This window comes from Cervus canadensis, chromosome 3 (genome assembly GCF_019320065.1).
Source record: "Cervus canadensis isolate Bull #8, Minnesota chromosome 3, ASM1932006v1, whole genome shotgun sequence".
NCBI lineage: Eukaryota > Metazoa > Chordata > Mammalia > Artiodactyla > Cervidae > Cervus > Cervus canadensis.
In genome coordinates, this window is record NC_057388.1 from 27,359,128 (window position 1) to 27,377,935 (window position 18,808).

Below are 18,808 nucleotides of genomic sequence, written 5' to 3' on the forward strand. Positions count from 1 at the left end.
AATTTGTAATACCCAGAACTTAACAAGAATTTCGGTCTCTCAAAACATCCCAATAGAATAACATCTATAGAAAATATTCACTCTCATTTTTTTGCATCATCCATATGTTGCACTTAATTTTTTAACCTGTGAATAGCATAGAAAACAAGACTATGATAGTCACAGAAGCATAATTTGTAATGCTTCTATTCAGTTTTTCAACTGTTACTTTTAAAAGAAAACCTACTCTTCTGAAACATAAATTTGACATTTTCTTAAGTCTTTATGTGGAGTATACTAGACCTATGTATTCATGCTAATATTGAATAAATTATTGGCTAAGTATCCCTATATAAAGCAGTTGCATGGAATACCCATTACCTGACAGAATACCAGTTGGTGTGAAATACCAGAGTTATGATTATCATACCTTGGCTTCTGTCATTGAAATATGTAGGGATAATGGATAATGGTATTATTTATGGAGAATACAATGTTCATTTAAGATTATTTATAGCAGGGAGTAAAAAGCGCTTTTATCTTTTGCAGAGGATTGTGGTGTTGAAGGGAAGGAAGGACATTTCCTAGAAAACAATGCAGAGGTCTCATAAGTCTTAAAATAACAAAACTGAAGGTTTTTACATGTGTCTGCATAATAACATTTGTGACTCCTAGAGTATATATCATCATCATACCTAATTTGTGGATCATGTCAGGGCCTGTGGATCATGTTAGCCTTAGCATCAGGGCTTCCCTAGTGGCTCAGACAGTAAAGAATCTGCCTGCAATGCAAGACACCCTGGTTCAATCCCTGGGTCAGGAAGATCTCCTGGAGAAGGGAATGACTACTCACTCCAATATTCTTGCCTAGAGAATTCCATGGGTAGAGGAGCCTGGCAGGTTATAGTCTGTGGGGTAAAGATATTCATACAGTTTGACCAAATTTTAAGTCCATTTTTTTACGTTTTATTATTTCCCAACTACCAGAAAAAGTCTATTGGCAATGTACTTGCTATACATACTTTATCAAAATATAGTCAGTCTTTGTTTCCTGAAACAACCTGCTTCTTAGCTTATGTTTTGGAGTAGTAAAAAAAGGTTTTAACCCAATGCAGTGAAAAGCACCACAATGATTCATTCCTTTGGATTTGTAGATCACAGTGGATGGTAACGACATCAGAACTTTAAATGTGCAGCATTATCGAAAACATTTTGGAGTGGTCAGCCAAGAGCCTGTTTTGTTTGGAACTACCATTAATAACAATATTAGATATGGACAAGATGGTGTGACTAATGAAGACATTGAGAAAGCAGCAAAGGAAGCAAATGCTTATGATTTTATAATGGAATTTCCCAAGGTAAGTACACTATGTAACCTATATTCTTAGCTTAAACCTAAAGCACTGAGATATTCCAAAATAAGTTAAATAATGGTAACATCTACAGAGTAAGGGAAGTGTGATTAATATTTGCATTGTCCTAGATGAAACATCTATAAATGAGAGAGCATGATAAAACCCAAAGAAAACATTGTTGAAAGGTCAATTTTTAAATATGTTTTGTTCTTACTAGTTCTCACTGCTAATGGAAAAGAAAAATAAAGGATATATTAAAACATAACAAAGAAACATGAAACAAAATCATCGGTGCATCCTGAGAAATGTGTATCTGCAAAATGTTGATTTGCAAGGCCATCTTGTGGCTAAGAGTGGGAATGTCACACGCAAAGTTCAGATTGGTTCTGTGTTAAGGCAAAGGAAAAAATTTTGTCTTTGAAGTATATGGAACTACTATTGGATAAGAAATGTGAAATTATAGTTGGAAAGAGATACAGTAAACTATAATTTGGGGTATTAGGACATATAAGATCCTAATGGATATCTAAAATTGATAGCTATAAAAACATTTATATTTCTTAAAGTATTTGTTCATTAGTAGCATTTCATTTTCAGTTTTTCATTTCATTTTCAATTTCATCCCAGTATCACCTGAAATTATTATGGGGAGCACCTTGTGAAGCAAGAAAGGATGATATGTGAATTTAAAATACAAATAAAATTCTAACATCCCAGAAGGCAATAATAACAAAAAAGTTATTTTAATGAATATATTTTACAAACCACATTCCATAGGTCATAATAATTTTGTTCTTTTTTTTTCCATAAAATTTTTGTTATGCTATTTATTACCTCCTTCCCCCATTATTTAGGGTCATACTTAGGACAGAAAAGTTATTCTTTGAGGTCATTCTTTGCCTTATGGTTTGGGAAAACACAAACTTCCTTTCTTTGACCTTCATTCAACACTTTCACTGACACTTTTTCCTCAAAAAAAAAAAATGATCCTCAGTTTTCCACTTGGAATTAAGGAGTTTTCTGGTGCCTCTTAAGTCATTTTTTGAACTGTGGTGTTCGAGAAGACTCTTGAAGAGTCCCTTGGACTGTAAGGAGATCCAACCAGTCCATCCTAAAAGAACTCAGTCCTGAATATTCATTGGAAGGACTTATGCTGAAGCTGAAACTTCAATACTTTGGCCACTTGATGTGAAGAACTGACACGTTGGAAAAGACCCTGATGCTAGGAAAGATTGAAGGTGGGAGGAGAAGGGAATGACAGAGGATAAGATGGTTGATTGGCATCACCTAATCGATGGACATGAGTTTGAGTAAGCTCTGGGAGTTGGTGATGGACAGGGAAGCCTGGCGTGCTGCAGTTCATGGGGTCGCAAAGAGTCGGACACAACTGAGTGACTGAACTGAACTGAACTGAAGTCATTCCCTGTAAGTTATGACTTATTTTTACTAAAAGTCCAATATTTACACAAAGGTGTTCCTTACTATAAATCTAATAGTAAATGCTAAAAATATAATCCAAAGAACAAATTAAAATTGCTGGTTTATTATGATAGAAGCTAAATTCCACAGCCATGATGGTTAAACTGGGACATAAGAATAAACATAATAATAAATAAAAGTTACAGAAGTGGTTTCATATAGGTGAAAATTTAGGGAAAGCTATACTCAAAAATAAATCCATTTCTGGGGTTTTTATCTTGTTCCATTGGTCTATATTCCTGTTTTTGTGCCAGTACCAAACTGTCTTGATGACTGTAGCTTGGAAGTATAATCTGAAGTCAGGAAAGTTGATTCCTCCAGCTCCATTCTTCTTTCTCAAGACAGCTTTGGCTATTCGGGGTCTTTTGCATTTCCATATGAACTGTGAAATTTTTTGTTCAAGTTCTGTGAAAAATGCCATTGGTAATTTGATAGGGATCACATTGAATCTGTAGATTGAATTTGGTAGTGTAGTGATTTTCACAATATTGATTCTTCCTAGCCAGGAATATGAAATATCTCTCCATCTGTTTATGTCATCTTTGATTTCTTTCATCAGTGTCTTATAATTTTCTGTGTGTCTTATAATTTTCTCTCCTTAGGTAAGTTTATTCCTGGATATTTAATTCTTTTTGTTGCAATGGTAAATGGGATTGATTCCTTAATTGCTCTTTCTGATTTTTCATTGTTGGTATATAGAAATGCAAGTGATTTCTGTGTATTGATTTTGTATCCTGCAACTTTGCTAAATTCACTGCTTAGCTCTACTAATTTTCTGATACTATCTTTAGGGAATCATGTCATCTGCAAACAGTGAGGGCTTTACTTCTTCTTTTCCAATCTGGATTCCGTTTATTTCTTTTTCTTCTCTGATTGCTGAAGCTAGGACTTCCAGAACTATTATGAATAATAGTGGCGAAAGTGGACACCCTTGTCTTGTTCCCGATCTTAGGGGGAATGCTTTCAGTTTTTCACCATTGAGACTGGACAGCTACATGTAAAAGAATGAAATTAGAACACTTCCTAACACCATACACAAAGATAAAATGGATTAAAGACCTAAATGTAAGACCAGAAACTATAAAACTCTTAGAGAAAAACATAGGCAGAACACTTGATGACATAAATCAAAGCAAGATCCTCTATGACCCACCTCCTAGAGTAATGGAAATAAAAACAAAAGTAAACAAGTAGGACCTGATTAAACTTAAAAGGTTTTGCACAGCAAAGGAAACTATAAGCAAGGTGAAAAGACAACCCTCAGAACGGGAAAAAATAATAACAACTGAAACAACTGACAAAGGATTAATTTCCAAAATATACAAGCAGCTCATTCAACTCAATGCCAGAAAAACAAACAACCCAATCAAAAAGTGGAAAAAGACCTAAACAGACATTTCTTCAAAGAAGACATACAGATGGCTAACAAACACATGAAAAGATGCTCAACATCACTCATTATTAGAAATGCAAACCAAAACCACAATGAGACATCACCTCACACCAGTCAGAATGGCCATCATAAAAAGTCTACAAACAATAAATGCTGGGGAGGGTGTGGAGAAAAGGGAATGCTCTTGCACTGTTGGTGAGAATGTAAATTGATACAGCCACTATGGAAGACAGTATGGGGATTCCTCAAAAAACTAGGAATAAAACCATATGATCCAGCAATCCCACTCCTAGGTGTATACCCTGAGGAAACCAAAATTGAAAAAGACACATGTATCCCATTGTTCATTGCAGCACTGTTTACAATAGCTAGAACATGGAAGCCATCTAGATGTCCATCGACAGATGAATGGATAAAGAAGTTGTGGTCCATATATACAATGGGATATTACTCAGCCATAAAAAGCAATGCATTTGAGTTAGTTCTGATGAGGTGGATGAACCTAGAACCTATTATACAGAGTGAAGTGAGTCAGAAAGAGAAAGATAAATACCATATTCTAACACATATATACAGAATCTAGAAGAACGGTACTGAAGAATTTATTTACAGGGCAGCAATGGAGAAATAGACATAGATAATAGAATTATGGACATGGGGAGAAGGGAGGAGAGGGTGAGATATAAGGAAAGAGTAACATGGAAACTTACATTACCATATGTAAAATAGATAGCCAACAGGAATTTGCTGTATGGCTGAGGGAACTCAAACAGGGGCTCTGTATCAACCTTGAGGGGGTGGGGTGGGGAGGGAGATGGAAGGGAGATTCAAAAGGGAGGGGATATATGTATATCTATGGCTGATTCATGTTGAGGTTTGACAGAAAGCAACAAAATTCTGTAAAGCAATTATCCTTTAATAAAAAAATAAATTAAAAAGAAAAATAAATATCATTAATCCTTCTATGATGTGCTTAGTCACTCAGTCATGTCCAACTCTTTGTGACCCATGGACTATAACCCACCAGGCTCCTCTGTCCATGGGGATTCTCCAGGCAAGAATATTGGAATGGGTTGCTATGCCGTCTTCCAGGGGATCTTCCCAACCCAGGGATTTAACCCAGGTCTCCCGCATTACAGGCAGATTCTTTACCATCTGAGCCACCAGGGAAACCCAACTATGATACACACATATTTTTTAATTAGTATGTTAGGATTAACTGATACTTGCTATCTTTTCCCCATGAACAGCCATAAAATGGACTAGAATATATGAGGCATAGGACAATTGCTTCCAAGCATTAGATAAGCAGTAGCACAGAACTATGATTCCTGAGAGGAAGGAAACTCGAAGAAAGTCCATGAATGTCCAGCATGCTTCCTGGGAACAAATTATGACCCCATCACATCTCTGTAAAATGGAATTCAAAGAGAACATGTCAGTCCCACTGAGATAAAAGATAGAGACAGAATTTCAGGGCAGCTTAAGAAATTGAAGAGCCAAAATAAAAGAGTTGTGGACATGAGATGGGGGGCAGATGTCCATGTAAGCATCCTTTGGGAATCCTTCTCAGATATAAGATTATCCCTGGCTTACAGAAGAGCAGCTGCTACAAAGCTATAGTAGAGCAGAGATACTCAAAGTTAGGCAGTGTGGTGGAGCTGTTGAAAACACAACCGAGCCAGAGTGGAGAGGTCACATTAACACCTCTTTATACCTCAGGCATATAGCTGAGACACCAAAAAAAGTCACACCTTAGAAGTAAAGACCACACCTTAGAGTAAGGCTGACTCTAAATAATCTGCTCTAACAAAATCCTAAAACCAAGTGATGACAAGACCCTAAAGGAGACAGAACTTGGATATTGGGTCCTGCCAAGTTTTGAGGCTTTCTTTAGATGAGCAAGCTCTGGGTGATGGTGAAGGACAGGGAAGCCTGGTGTGCTGCAGTCCATGGGGTTGGAAAGAGTAAGTGACTGAACAACAACAGATTCACCACAACAAAGCATAAAACCAGGATGATCAGTCAATATTTGAATTGCCTAGGAGGGTGAAAGGGCTTCCCAGGTAGTGCTAGTGGTAAAGAACGCACCTACCAGTGCAGGAGGCGTTAAGAGACGCAAGCTCGAACCCTGGGTTGAGAAGATCTCCTAGAAGAGGGCACAGCAACCCACTCCAGTATTCTTACCTGAAGAATCCCAAGGACAGAGGATCCTGGTGGGCTACAGTCCATATGGTGGGAAAGAGTTGCACATGACTGAGGCGACTTAGCAAACACGCATGCACGTGAGAGTCAAATCAACATTTTCCTCAGAATAAAACAGAACTGAGTCTCTTCAACATATTATGCACAAATTTCAATGTGCATTCTACAATATCTAGATGTGCAAAGAAACAGGAAACAATGATCCACAGGCGAAAAGAAAAAACCCATAATCTCGATATTTGTCCACTTAAGCAAAATTTCAAGGGACTTCCGTGGCAGTCCAGTGGTTAAGACTTCCCCTTCCAGTGCAGGGGGTGCAAGTTCGATACCTGGTCAGGAAGTTAAGATCCCACATGCCTCAGGGCCCCAAAACCAAAAACATTAATAAAAGAAGAAGAAGAAGCAATATTACAACAAATTCAATAAAGACTTTAAAAATGGTCCACATCAAAAAAAATCTTTAGGGCTTCCCTGGTGGCTCAGTGGTAAAGAATCCACCTGCCAATGCAGGAGACCCAGGTTTAATCCCTGGTCCGTGAGGATCCCACATGACTCGAAGCAACTAAACCCACTCACCACAACTACTGAGCCTGTACTATAGAACTACTGAGCCCTCCCGCCGGAAATACTGAAGCCCATGTGCCCTAGAGCCCATGATCAGCAACAGGAGAAGCCACCACTGTGAGAAGCCTGCACACTGCAACCAAAGAAAAGCCCACACAGCAAAGAAGACCCAGCACGGCCAAATAAATAACACTATTTTTTTTTAATCTATAAAAAAGAAGTCTTTTTTAAAAGTTTCAAAAAAAATTTCAAAATGCATGAAGCAAAAACAATACATCTGAAAGGAGAAACAGGCAAATCCACAATTTTAGCTGAAGGCTCTAATACTTGCTAGACCAAGTAGGCAAAAGATCTAAGGATATAGATAACCTCAACAATACTATCATCCAACTAGATATAACTGATATTTATAGACAGTTTCACTCAATAACAGCATAAAACATTTTTCTTAAGTGCATGTGGAATGTTCACTGAGATAAACAATATTTTCGACATTGAAAGAAAAAATGCTTATAATTTCAAAGGAAACATACAAGTATGTCCTTGGGCCACAATAGAATTAAAACATAGACATCAATAACAGAAATATACCTGGAAAATCCACAAATATTTGAAAATTAAAGGACCTACTTCTAAATAATATATGGCACAAATAGGAAGTTTCAAGAAAAATTAAAAACTTTTGAAGTAAATAAAAATGACAATACAAGGTATCTGTATTTGTGGAATACACTTGATCTTTCAACAACATGGGTTTGAACTGTACATATTCACTTATACAGGAATCTTTTCCAAAAAATACATACTGTAGTACTACATGACCCCCAGCTGGTGGAATTCAAGGATGTGGACACAGAGGACTGATGGTAAAGCTATACTTGGATTTTTGACTGGATGGGGGTTGGTGTCCCTAGCACCTACGTTGTTCAAGGATCAACTGCTTGAAGAGAAACTTACAGCATCAAGCGCTTACTTTAGAAAAGGAAAAGATCTAAAATCCATTAACCGAGTTTGCATCTTGAGAAACTAGAGTAAGAAGAGCAAATAAAACACAAAACAAGTAGAAGAGAAATAATATAGACTAGAGCAGAAAACAGTGAAATTAAAAACATAAAACATTAGAAACAGTCACTGTGAAACTAAAAGCTGTTTCCTTAAAAAGATCAATAAAATCAGTAAAACTATAGCAAGCCTGACGAAGAAACAAAAAAGAGAAGAGAAATTACAAATATCAGGGATCAAAGAAGGTACATCATTATTAATCCCAAAGACATTAAAAGGTTGATATAGGAATACTATGAACAAAGATATGCCTATAATGTTGACAATATAGAAGAGGTTCTATTCCCTGAAAGACACAGACCACAAAAACTCACTCAAATAGAAGTGGATAGGTAACCTTAGTAAGACGTATAACTATGGAAAAAATAAACTGGTTCTCAGAATAGTAGCAACAACTACAAATGAAATTAAAAGTGGCATTCACAATAGCATTAAAAATATAAAGTAGAATAAATATAATGAAAGATCTGTAAATCTTCTATGTGAAAACTATAGAAAACTGCTTAGAGAAATTAAAGAATATCTAAATATAATAAATAAGATGTATCTTATTCATTGATTTAGAGATTGAATATTTTTACACATATGCATTCTCCCCAAATCAATCTATAAATTTAATGCTATTTCAATCAAAATCTCAGCTGTCTTTTTCATGTGCAGAAGTCAACAAGCTGATTAAAAATTTATTTAGGAATCTAAAGGACCAATCATAGTCAAACAATTTTGGAAAAAGAGCAGCAAAACTGGAAGACCTACAATAGTTAATTTTAAGACAGCAATTAAGACAGTGATAATTACCTAACAGCGGGTTTCCCAGGTGGCGCGATGGCAGTGCAAGACACATAGGAGATGCAGGTTCGATCCCTGGGTTGGAAAGACCCCGGAGTAGAAAATGACAACCCACTCCAGTATTCTTGCCTGGAAATTTCCAAGGACAGAGGAGCCTGACAGGGTACAGTCCATGGAGTCACAAAGGGTCAGACACAACTGAGCATACACACACGTTGACATAACAATGGAGGTGTAAGTCAGTGGAACACAGCATAGAGTCTAGAAATAGACCCACATATACCTAGTGAACTGATTTTTGACAAGGCCAGTGTAATTCAGTGGGAGAGAGGAAAGTCTTTTCAACAAATGGTGCTGGAAAAATTGGATATCCATGTGTTAAAAAAAAAGAAATGTGGCCCTTACCTCATGCTATATACACATATAATTTACCATGAATCTTAGACCAAGTGAAACTTAAGCCATCAAACTTCAAAAGTAAGTGCACACTCTGTGATTCTATTTTTATGAAATTGTAGAACCAGCAAAATTAATTTATAGTGATAAATATCAAATCAGTGGTATCTGAGGCAAGGTGTGGGTTTTGACTGGAAAGGGTCATTTGGAACCTTTCTAGGATGATAGAAATTTTCTGTTTTTATTTGGGTGGTAATAACATGGATACATGCATTTTTCAAAACTCATAGAACTATTCTTTTAAAATGGATGCATTTTATTATGAAAAATTATTCATCAATAAGGTGTGTGTATATATATATACTTTTTTTTTTTTTAATGTGGGGCTTTCCAGATGGTGCTAGTGGTAAAGAACCCCCTTGCCAATGCAGGTTAGACACAAGAGGCACAGGTTTGATCCCTAGGTCAGGAAGATCCCCTGGAGGGGGGCATTAAAACCCACTCCAGTATTCTTGCCTGGAGAATCCCATGGACAGAGGAGCTTGGCAGGCTATTGCCCATAGGGTCGCAAAAAGTCAGACATGAATGAAGCGACTTAGCATGCACATTTTTAATGTAAAGGTCAAACTCTAGAAGTTAAAAGTTTAGAAATATTATTTGAAAGTAAGTCCTTGAAGAAATGAAGTTTGAATCAGGGACTTAGCACAATAGAATATTACTAATTATGCTTCATTAGTTCTAGAAATTACCTCCAACTTCAAATATCTAACAATATCTACTTTGTTAAAGACATGTATATCAAAAAAAAGTAAAAGAAGGCCCAAAAAGTCTCCCAAGATTGAAAAAACGTTTTGAGGAAGAAGTTTGTTTTTGCAATAACCTTTTTCATACTATTTTTCAGAATGTAAAGCAAATTATGGGTAATACATTAAATTACTAATAAACATTTTAAATAAATTATTTGTACTACAGTGTTTCTATTAAAGATACCAGTGCATTTTAAAAGTGTCTTTAAAACTTTGAAAATTGGTTAAAATTATTGTTAATCTTCCTTAAAATCCTAGGTTATGCTATGTCCTCATTTTTCTTAGTCCTAGCCAAATTTTTCTTTGGTCTTCTCTTCAATAGATTCTTTTTAAAATGGTTGTTTATTTTTACAAAGAACAAATCATAGATCAAATACTATCCAGGCTGCAGCAGTGATTAATCCGGCATTAAAACACAACTATCTGGGGGAGAATGAATTCACATATATATGGCTGAGTCCCTTTGCTGTTTGCCTGAACTGTTAACAACATTGTTAATCGGCTATACCCCAAAACAAAATAAAAAGTTCAATCAGTAAATAAATGAGAAAAAAAATCCACAACTGTGACTGCCATTTCCTGTTCTAATTATCTGACCATGCGGCCTTCTGTTTCTGTTTTGTTTCCTAATTTTCATTAGAAATTTAATACCTTGGTAGGGGAAAAAGGAGCTCAAATGAGTGGAGGACAGAAACAGAGAATCGCAATTGCTCGAGCTTTAGTTCGAAACCCGAAGATTCTGATCTTAGATGAGGCTACGTCTGCCTTAGATACAGAAAGCGAATCAGTAGTTCAAGCTGCACTGGTGAAGGTAAGTAAGCAGACTCATTATTTTAATATTCCTGGTTCAGCATTTTTTTTAAATACAAGAAAGTATGGCTCCATAGTGGATTATTTATTCATTTCAGAGCCCTCCTTAAGTTATGAATGCAGAGTGTTCATCCTTGTAAAAGCTTCGGTAATGTTTATAGGAAGTGATTTGGAGGAGAAAAGAAGATGCTATGCTTGGTGTTAAAAATGTATATGAGGCTCATAACCAAGCAATCATCCCATATATATAGGTCTGCATCCCATTCCAACAGGTGTACACTTTCCACCTCCCCAGGGTAACTCCATACCCCTACCACAATTATAATCATGTCCACCCTTTGTCTCTTCCATATACAGCTATGGGGTTCTCTTCTCTGACCATTTTTTCCTCTCTAGGGTAATCCCAGAGTACTCATTTTAACTTAATTTCACTTCAAGTAGAGAAGTATACCATGTGGTTTGCCTTGACCTTGAACCATCCTCCTTCAACATCCCTAAGGCCCTGATGCTGCCTTCCTACTCACTGTGTGGATGCATGCTAAGTCGTTTCAGTCGTGTCCGACTCTTTGAGACCCTATGGACTATAGCCTGCCAGGCTCCTCTGTCCGTGGGATTCTCCAGGCGAGAATACTGGAGTGAGTTGTCATACCCTCCTCCAGGGGACCTTCCCAACCCAGGGATTGAACCCACATCTCCTGCGGCTCGTGCATTGCTGGCAGATTCGCTACTGCTGAGTAACGAAGCCCCCTACTCACTATAAGCTGCTAAATAGCTTCATGGCCACAATGCAGAATTGACCTTTTACCAAAATGCACTGCATCTGGGAAGGTAGTTAGTGGTGGTGTCATGAAAAACTATAGAATACTTTTTCCAATAGCCAAACCCTCTTTGCAGTCATGGTCTTCAAACCCTTTAGAAGGCTTAATGGCACTTTTTACTTTGTGCTTCTCTAAAAATGGGTTGTGTTTTTCTAAGAAAATTACAGACTTTTCTTTTTAAATACTGAGTTTGCATGACTAGATATGGACACTGGCAACCAGAGTCCCAACTGATTATTGAAAAATCTAGTACCTACTATTATCAACTTGCAAATCAGAGTTTATAAATTTTTACCTTGTTTCCACCTCACATGATAAGAGTACCACAAGTTGATCGTATTTCTTATTTTCATAAAATGAATAATATGAAAATCCATGTTCATTGTAGACACTTTGCCAATTTGGTTCATTTTGGTGAAGAAATGATAATATCCTCAAAAGCATGACTCATACTCTATTCATTTCTTAACACTTAATAACTAAAACAGGGCTCTATTTATAGAATACACTCAAATTGTGTATACTAATGGTGATGTTTAGTTACTTAAGGCTTGAATGTACTAAAAAATTATTACATTTAACTGTCTCAAATTACATAACTTTTCTAGTTTTATTGAAATATAATCAACATATATATATATAAGATTTTTTTAATATTATACTAGGCTCTGAAGTTGGTTACAGGTTAAATGTTGTGCCCATTGCCTTTTCATTCGATATGTTAATCACTTCAGGCAATCAAAACTTATTCAGACTTTTAAAAATACAGTAAATCCCCTACATATGAACAGGTTCCATTCTGAGAGTGCATTTTTAAGTCCAGTTTGTTAGTAAATCCAACGAAGATAGCCTGGGTACCCAACTAATACAATTGGCTATATAGTGCTGTACTGTAATAGGTTTATAATGCTTTTCACACAACAAATCCATTAAAAACAAACACAAAAAATAAAACATTTTTAATCTTACAGTACAGTATCTTGAAAAGTATGGTACAGTACCAGCTATATCACCTCTGCTTTTACACTTGCTTCCAGACATCATTGGCTTGAAATAAAGACACTGTACTCTATGTAGTATTGTATAGTAAAGCACAGCCACTTGTAGAGAACGCACACAAGTGATGATATATACCAGACATGTGAACTGACTTACATGATTGGACATGAGAAACATCTTTGAAAGTTCACAACTTGCAGGGGGGACTTACTGTAAATAGTTGCTTAGAGTCACGATAAACTAATCAATATCTTTTTCTACTGCTTGAAATGAAATCTATATCATAAGGTAAAAGATAAAGACACAAAAAATGCTTGTAAATGATTATTCCAAGTATATATTTCAAAAATTCAATTACTGTTACTCTTTTCCAGTTTTTAAAGGGTGTCATTAAATCAGCGTTATAGAGATGTATAGGTGTGAAACTATAAGGAGACTTTGCTGATCTTTTGTGAGGTGAGGGTAAATGGTTACTCTGGGGTGACAGCTCGTTAAATATATATGCCTTGGTATTTAATTGCGTGTGGTGCAGAGGAGAGTTGGGGCTTCCCTCGTGGCTCAGTGGTAAAGAATCCGCCTCTGATGTGGAAGATGCAGGAGACCTGGGTTCGATCCCTGGGTTGGGAAGATCCCCTGGGGGAGGGCATGACAACCCACTCTAATATTCTTGCCTGGAGAATTCCTTGGACAGAGGAGCCTAGCAGGCTGCAGTCCATAGGGTCGCACTGAGTTGGACACAACCACAGCGACTTAACACACACACACACATGAAAGGAAGAGTTAAAATACAGGAAAAGCTATGAACACTCCAGTGCCATGAGAGTTCTGTACACCCACTACACAGATGGTGATTGTGGAACCAAGCTTTAAAGAGGTCCCCACCTAAAGAGGGTAGGGCATCCAACAGGTCTCATTTCTGCTCAGACATCTGTCTATAAATTCTAGAACCCTGTGGCATGATACAGCCTAATCCACAGCAGTTAACAGATTTTTTATAGCTCAAAATATCATGTAAACCACTAGCCAACAAAGAGGGAACAATAAAATGTATTCTTTCTCATTGGTGAACGCAGCATCCACCTCCTTGCATACCCAGCCTTCAGATATCCTCCCAACCCCTCCTCTCCATTACCCCATCATCTTCCCTTTGTATGAAGCTCTAGAACCAGCAAAACTAATCTACAGTGATAAAAAAAAATCAAATCAGTAGTTTACTGGAGGAAGGGGGTGGGTTTTGACTGAAAAGGGGCATGAGGGAAATATTACTATTGTCCTTACTTGGATTATTGCAATAGCTATCTGCCATGGGCTTCCTTGGTGACTCAAATGGTAAAAAATCCAGGTTCAGTCCCTGGGTTGGGAAGACCCCCTGGAGAAGGAAATGGCAACTCACTCAAGTACTCTTGCCTGGAGAATCTCATGAGCAGAGGAGCCCGGCAGGCTACAGTACATGGGGTCACAAAGAGTTGGACACGACTGAGCGACTAACACATAACATGGCATCTCGCATACTACTCACTTCAGTCTGTTCTCAGCACAGCACGCAGACAATATTTCCAAGATGTAAATTTGATCATGTTGCCCTTCTGCTTCAAACCCTTCAATGGCTCCTTTTCTTCTCACTCTAAGTAAAAACCAAACTCCTTACAGGAGCTATAAGGTTCTATGGAGTTGGGCACCAGGCTCTTTCTGGAACCTCACATCCTACCATTCTGTCCCACATTGGGTACCCCTTAAACATACCATAGCCCTTTATGTCAGCTAATATATTATACACATATTTGTTTATTTTCTCTCTTCCCCTACTAAAATATCTACTCTCCTCTACTAAAACATCTGCTCTCCATTATCAAAGGCATTGATTGGTTAACTGCAGCATACTCAGCAGTAGAACAATGCCTGGCCCTCATTAGACAGTCAATAAATATTTGTTGAGTAGTGTTTGGATGACTGTGATATAGAAGAGTTTCAAGGCCTGAAGTGCTCTTTTCTGGATTTTTTTAGTTTAGGCTTGCTACCATCTAGTTTTGCTTCACTAATATTGTTCAAGAGGAGGATTTAGGATCAGTGGATAAAGATCTGTACAACAGCTATGGAGTTTTACTCTGCTACTGGTTTGGGCCTGGTATGCCAATGCAGCAGGCTTCCAAGCTGTCCTACTATGAGGAGGCATGAACACCTGCAAGCCCCTGGGGAAGCAGAGAAAGCCCATGTTGATTTTAGAATTAAGCCTGTGAAAGCTCTTTGAAATGTTAAAAGTTGTATGCAAATCTAAGGAATAATTATTAAGGGAGGTTCAGCTATACCACATCAGTGGAGAACCTTTAAAAAGGCCCTTTGCTGATTATGAAAGATGGGTTTCCATCACAGCTTTATTCTTTGAAGAGTCTGAGCTATTTTGTTGCAACAACCATGGGCTTTTCTTTATCATCATTTCTGTTTCTGATATGATGCATTTTGTTGGTCTTCCTCTGAAGTCCCTTACATTATATTTATACTACTTGGAGAATTAATAAGTAAGTTGGTATATTATATTAAGCTGTGGACTACTTTATTAAATTAAGCCCCAAGAAGTGAGGTTAATTATATTACACACACAGATGCACACCAATACATACACACACACATATGTTTTGGTGTGTCTGTGTTAAATATCTTTCTCTTTATATGTAGAATTAGAAATACTTTTGATCTTTTTCTTTCTGCCCTCCCTGTTCTTAAAACTATTTGTTAATAGTTGGGAACAGAAAGGGAATTTCTACGAGGGAAATTCCTTGGCTGCAATTTAATTAGGAAAACAAAGGTAATATAGATAATACCTCATCCCAAAGCATCATGAGACATTTTACAAGCTTGCTTAATCAAGCTCACATGCATAAGCCTTGGTGTTAAGTTATAGGCCACTAACTCCTTTTAGAATAGTGTTTTTCCCCATTTGATAGATCAAGGGCCCATTGAGAATCTAAGAAAGGGAAAAATAAACCACTGTAAATTTTCCCAAAAATCTGCAAATGCACTTGTACACTAAGATTTATGTACAATATTGAGGGGTTCATAGACCCCCTGAAGCCATTCATAAGTCATTATTTTAGGTGTAATAATGGAACAGATGAATAAGAAAAACTAATCTTTACAAGAACCCAGTGAAAGTTGCATATTTATTCTCCTGTTTCACAGATGTGTAAACTGAAGCACAGGGAGGTTGAGTAATAGCTAGGAAGCAGTGAAGCCAGAACCTGGACCCAGACAGTCAGCCCTCTCGCTCATCCATGTAACCCCCATGGTTCAGTTCAGTTCAGTCGCTCAGTCGTGTCTGACTCTGCGACCCCATGGACAGCAGCAAGCCAGGCTTCCCTACCCATCACCAACTCCCAGAGCTTACTCAAACTCATGTGCATCCAGTCAGTGATGCCATCCAACCATCTAATCCTCAGTTGTCCCCTTCTCCTCCTGCCTTCAATCTTTCCCAGCATCAGAGTCTTTTCAAATGAGTCAGTTCTTTGTATCAGGTGGCCAAAGTATTGGAGTTTCAGCTTCAGCATCAGTCCTTCCAATGAATGTTCGGGACTGATTTCCTCCAGAATTGACTGGTTGGATCTCCTTGCAGTCCAAGGGACTCTCAAGAGTCTTCTCCAACACCACAGTTCAAAAGCATCAATTCTTTGGTGCTCAGCTTTCTTTATAGTCCAATCTCACATCTATACATGACTACTGGAAAAACCATAGTTTTGACTAGACAGACCTTTGTTAGCAAGGTAATATCTCTGCTTTTTAATATGCTGTCTAGGTTGGTCATAGCTTTTCTTCCAAGGAGCAAATGTCTTTTAATTTCATGGCTGCAGTCACTGTCTGCAGTGATTTTGGAGCCCAAGAAAATTAAGTCTGTCACTGTTTCCATTGTTTCCTGTCTATTTGCCATGAAGTGATGGGACTAGATGCCATGATCTTAGATTTTTGAATGTCAAGTTTTAAGCCAGCTTTTTCACTCCCCTCTTTCAGCTTCATCAAGAGGCTCTTTAGTTCCTCTTCACTTTTTGCCATAAGGGCAGTGTTATCTGCATATCTGAGATTATTAATATTTCTCCCGGCAGTCTTGATTCCAGTTTGTGCTTCATCCAGCTTGGCATTCGAAATGTTGTACTCTGCATATAAGTTAAATAAGCAGGGTGACAGTATGCAGCCTGACATACTCTTTTCCCAATTTAGAACCAGTTTGTTGTTCCATGTCCGGATCTAACTGTTACTTCTTTACCTGCATACAGATTTCTCAGGAGGCAGGTAAGGTGGTCTGATATTCCCATCTCTTTAAGAATTTTCCATGGTTTATTATGATCCACACAGTCAAATGCTTTGGCATAATCAATAAAGCAAAAGTAGATGTTTCTCTGGAACTCTCATGCTTTTTTGATGACCCAACAGATGATGGCAATTTGATCTCTGGTTCCTCTGCCTTTTCTAAATCCAGCTTGAACATCTGGAAGTTCATGGTTTGCATACTGTTGAAGCCTGGCTTGGAGAATTTTGAGCATTACTTTGCTAACATGTGAGATGAGGGCAATTGTGTGGCAGTGAACATTCTTTGGCATTGCCTTTCTTTGGGATTGGTATGAAAAATTGGTTTTCAGTCCTGTGGCCACTGTTGAGCTTTCCAAATTTGCTGGCATATTGAGTGCACCACCATGGTATATTGCCACCATGGTATATTGCCTCATTGATCTGCTAGAACTTGAGGCTAAATTTGAAACCAGATTGCTCTTCAAATCTAGCCTCTTATGAACTTACTTAAATGATCCAGCAATTCCACTTCTGGGTGAAGTGAGTAAGTGAAAGTTGCTCAGTCATGTTCACCTCCAACTCTTTGTGACCCCACGGACTTTAGCCCACCAGGCTCCTCTGTCCATGGGATTCTTCAGGCGAGAATACTAGAGTAGGTTTCCTTTCCTTCTCCAGGGGATCTTTCTAACCCAGGGATCAAACCTGGGTCTCCTGCATTGCAGGCAGATTCTTTACCCTCTGAGCCACCAGGAAAGCCACCTCTGGATATAACCAAAAAGAATTAAAAGTGGGAACTCAAACAGATATGTGCATGCCAGCATTCACAGTAGCATCATTCACAAAAGGTGGAAACAACACAAATATCCATTGACAGATGAATGAAGGATCAAAACCTGGAAAGTATACACAGTGGAACAGTTCTTAGTCTTAAGACTGAGGAGTGTTCTGATATGTTCTGTAGCATGGATGACCCTGGAAGACACATGCTCACAGAAACAAGACAGACACAAAAAGACAACATTGTCTGATTACACTTATCTTAGATACCTAGAACAGTAAAATTCATAGCAAGTGGAGTAGAGGTTACCAGGGGCTAAGGGAAAGAGGGAATCGGGAATTATGGTTTAAAGGGTATGGAGTTTCAGTATGGGATGAAGAAAAAGTTCTAGAACTGGAGAGCAGTGATGGTTGCACAACAATGTGAATATACCTGAAACCACTAAAGTCCACTTAAAAATGTTAAAATTAGTTTAAATTTTTGTGTTATTTTACTACACAAAAGAGGAATGATCTAAGTCTGAGCATAGAAGAATAGTGACACAGACAAAATTGACCACTCCGATCCAGGAGGACTTTAACCTTAAAAATGCACAACACACAGTGACAACACAGCAAATATAGCTAATATTTTTTAATTTATAAATTTACATGGAATACAATCCATAAAAATATTAAATCACTATGTTATATAACTGAAACTAATATAATTTGTAGGTCAAGAATATGTCAATAAAAAATTGTTTTAATGGTTAGAATGGTAAATTTCATGTTATGTATATTTTGCCAGCATTTAAAAAGAAACTATCTTCTTTCCAAACCATACTGCCTTCTTCGAAAAGAAACTCAGACTGTACCCCAAATTGAGACTCCCATCTGAGATTATAATAAACTTGTTTTTGTCCTCTTAAGTTGCTTATTTTGATCCTATTGTATATATAGCTAGTAAATTTTTTTCCACAAATGAATTTAAATCATTTTTACTTATCAGGATACTTCAAAGTCTTAAAAAACATAGCAAGAAACCTTTAAAATATATGAAAATATTTTCTCATGATATGGATAATTATCTTAGTGATTTCTGTGAATTTAATTATTCCT

The 18,808-nt window shown here is 37.4% G+C and overlaps 1 protein-coding gene across 1 annotated transcript in view; it reads left to right on the forward strand.

Annotated features, from left to right (window-relative positions):
• The window catches only part of ABCB5 (ATP binding cassette subfamily B member 5), a 115,178-nt gene that overhangs the window by 23,581 nt on the left and 72,789 nt on the right, over positions 1 to 18,808 (forward strand). Inside the window, exons 12-13 of the mRNA XM_043462300.1 lie at positions 1,134 to 1,337; positions 10,669 to 10,839. Coding sequence (XP_043318235.1) covers positions 1,134 to 1,337; positions 10,669 to 10,839 — 375 coding nt within the window. The remainder of the gene's footprint in view (positions 1 to 1,133; positions 1,338 to 10,668; positions 10,840 to 18,808) is intronic.